We start from the raw sequence: 3212 nt of genomic DNA, 5'->3' as shown, positions 1-3212 counted from the left end.
CGAAACATAAAGCAAGCGGATATTGTCTTCTTTGTAGCTTAATGTGAAGTTTTTTGTCGGTAGGTATTAAAGTAATTCTTGGAATATAATGCCTATCTCCAATATTATGCCTATCTCCAATATAATGCAACATACAGTTGACCATGTGTAAAACGGACTTTTTCAAATATAATCCAAATCTTGATAGTGATTGCCCTTGACTTTTGTTTATGGTCATTGCGAAACATAAAGCAAGCGGATATTGTCTTCTTTGTAGCTTAATGTGAAGTTTTTTGTCGGTAGGTATTAAAGTAATTCTTGGAATATAATGCCTATCTCCAATAATGACTTTTGTTTATGGTCATTGCGAAACATAAAGCAAGCGGATATTGTCTTCTTTGTAGCTTAATGTGAAGTTTTTTGTCGGTAGGTATTAAAGTAATTCTTGGAATATAATGCCTATCTCCAATATTACTACCTGATATAATCTCCACTCGTATAATACGTTTTCCCAATGAGACCACCTTTAACCGAGTACCGTTACACAATCTACTTTTCTGATCAATATTTCTTAGTAGCATAACAGGAACTCCTACCTTTAACACCAACTTGTGGTTTGGCAAACCCGATGCTTTAATTCCATTAAGAATGTCTGGAGAGCATAAACTTTCATCTAAATTCTCATTAATCATGTCGGTAGGACATACACTATCAGAACTTAGATATTCCCTTTCTTCTCCAGGAAATATTGACAGCAAACGATCATTAATTTCTTGAACAATATCATTTTTTGGAGCAAGTATTGCTCTTTCATGAAAATAATTTTGTTTTTTGAAATTTTGTAAAACGGAGGGATAGACAAAGTCTATTAATTCAGAAACTGGATCAGATGAATGTTTGATAAGAAGATCTTGTGGTATTTCTATTTGTGCTTCACCATCATTGGTACCACCGACATTACCTTCGCATATATCCAAAAGCCATTGTGCAAACAATTTAGTTTTCTCAATTTCAGTTGAATGGATTGAGGTACTTAACCTCAGATTTTTTGTCAACTTAAGGACTTTGCAATTTCTCCAAATGTAAGAAGTTAAACATGAATTGACAATTTGTTGTCTACTTCCACCTGGGACAACCGGTAATATTTGTCTAAAGTCTCCTCCAAAAACAATCACCTTTCCACCAAATGGTAAATTTGAAGAAGCTCCTGATGCGGATGTTAAAATATCTTTTAATGATCTATCCAAAGCTGCAAACCCATGCTTGTGTACCATCGGTGCTTCATCCCACATATAATTAGTGAGGTTTCTCTTAATAAATATGCAAGGTCGCTATCTGGCTTTATGTAACAAAATGAATCCTCAAACAAATTAATTGGGATGTGAAACCTGGAGTGTGCAGTCCTACCTCCGGATAACAAAAGTGATGCGATTCCACTTGAAGCAACACTTAAAACAATTTTTCCTTGAGATCTTATAGATGCACATAAGGTCTTCCAAAGATAAGTTTTTCCAGTACCACCATAAACATAAACAAAAAATACCCCACCTTTATTCTTATCAACCGCTTCAATGATTTCTTCATATACTGAATGCTGCTCATCAGTAAATGAAGAAAACAGTTGTTCAAACTCTTGAGCTAACATCACATTGTCATAAGCTAGTTCTTCACTAAGTAAAAGATTATTTGCAGAAGAGATGGAATCTTGATTAGGAAAAGGCATGGTAGAAAACTTTTTTAGAGTAGAATTATTTCTTAATAGAAACTTTTCTATCTCAAACAATGTAAGGTTTTTGAGTTGTTCTTCATTAAGTTGTAAACCTGTACATTTTAAAAATATGTGTTATACAAAAAAGAAGTTAAATATAGATTTTTAAATAGAGAAAATAAAACAGGAAATTAAATCATGATATAAATTTTAATACCTGGATGCTTTAAAACAATACGTTGTTTGTATAAAATATCATCTGACAAATAACTCCACGTAGTTTCCCAAACAAATTCAGGTCTAGACATGCTCTCCGACATTAGCAATGTGCAAAATAAACTTTAAGTAATAACCAGTGCCAGTAAAACTTCCTTCTACAATTGCTTCAACGTATTCATTGTCATCATCCAAAAGGCCATATGCATAACATGCATCTCTAAATGTTGGATATTCAACAGAGTTGACTGTTCGAATTTGAGCAAATGTTGTTGGACCTTCTACCTTGTTCAACAAAATTCTTAAATAATAAGCTTCACCAAGAGAAGGAGAAACTGCATAAATTCTGCCAATAGAAAATCCTTTTTTCCTTGGTTTCCAATAACGTTTGTCGGCTTTCCAAACAAACTTTGTAGGAAATTCAACATAAGTTAAAGTACGTTCTTCTGGATAATTTTGATTGCATTTGAACCACTCTGAAAACATTGAGGAAGCAACAGAAGGTTTATCTAATATGTCATCATGATCATCAAACGACTCATAAATAACCTGTTGTTGACCAGGTAGATGAAAAGGAAGCCTAATCACTGAGGGAGTCCTATAATGTATATCATATGAAAAAAATCCTCCATGATGCTTCACATGCAGATATATATCTACAACTATAGTAGCCTTTGATTTCATCAATGTTTTCTTGATTGTGATTTTCTTGATTGGTTGGTACAAAACAAACCGATGCTCTATCATGGCCTTTATTTATATATTTAAAGAAATATTTGAAGGAACCGGCTTGATTGCACCACTCAACGTTGATGTGTGCTTGATATCCTTTTAAGAGTTTTGTTATACGGCACAACGCTTGTATTATCCAACATCACACTTGACTTCTCAACAAAAAAACCATTATTTCGTCTTCTGTATACGGGATAACCATCACCGTCAATTGATGTGAATTCATGGAATTTTTTTGGGAAATTTTTTTAACACTTTTCGTCAATCATGCATGGACAGTTCTTATTTGCAATGCCACACGGACCATGAATCTTGAACTCCCTTACAAGATAATACAATTCTGGATCTAACTTTTTGTCTGGTATTACAGCTGAAATAAATTGATCAATATGTTCAACTGTTGGAAGTTCGTGATCAGCATACATAAATAAACACAGATGAGCATGAGGCAACCCACGTTTTTGAAACTCCACTGTATATACAACTATAAAAAAAGATAAACAAACATATCAGATTGTGACATAAAAATGAATAGCAAAAATAAGTGTATTAAATTAAAGTCTAATACAAAAAGACA

At 33.2% G+C, this 3212-nt stretch overlaps 1 protein-coding gene across 1 annotated transcript; it reads right to left on the bottom strand.

The window, feature by feature from the left end:
• Positions 1 to 311: 311 nt before the first annotated feature.
• LOC143600866 (uncharacterized) lies at positions 312 to 2650 on the bottom strand. The gene is made up of 3 exons (XM_077078421.1): positions 2041 to 2650; positions 1387 to 1800; positions 312 to 1258 (listed from the first exon to the last, which is right to left on the bottom strand). Exons 1-3 carry the CDS (start codon positions 2648 to 2650, stop codon positions 312 to 314), a joined length of 1971 nt encoding a protein of 656 aa, XP_076934536.1.
• Between the last annotated feature and the right edge of the window lie 562 nt (positions 2651 to 3212).

The sequence above is a fragment of the Bidens hawaiensis genome, unplaced genomic scaffold, assembly GCF_021521415.1.
Source record: "Bidens hawaiensis isolate Kalapana, Puna unplaced genomic scaffold, B.hawaiensis_p1.1 tig00054999_1, whole genome shotgun sequence".
NCBI classification, from domain to species: Eukaryota; Viridiplantae; Streptophyta; class Magnoliopsida; order Asterales; family Asteraceae; genus Bidens; species Bidens hawaiensis.
This window is presented reverse-complemented; position numbering and strand designations above follow the sequence as displayed.

Coding starts and splice junctions, on each gene's coding strand:
- LOC143600866 (XM_077078421.1), bottom strand. CDS start 2,650: ATGATAGAGCATCGGTTTGTTTTGTACCAACCAATCAAGAAAATCACA. Junction 1,801..2,040: donor AGGAAGTTTTACTGGCACTG/GTTATTACTTAA, acceptor TAAAATGTACAG/GTTTACAACTTAATGAAGAA. Junction 1,259..1,386: donor ATCACTTTTGTTATCCGGAG/GTAGGACTGCAC, acceptor TGTGGGATGAAG/CACCGATGGTACACAAGCAT.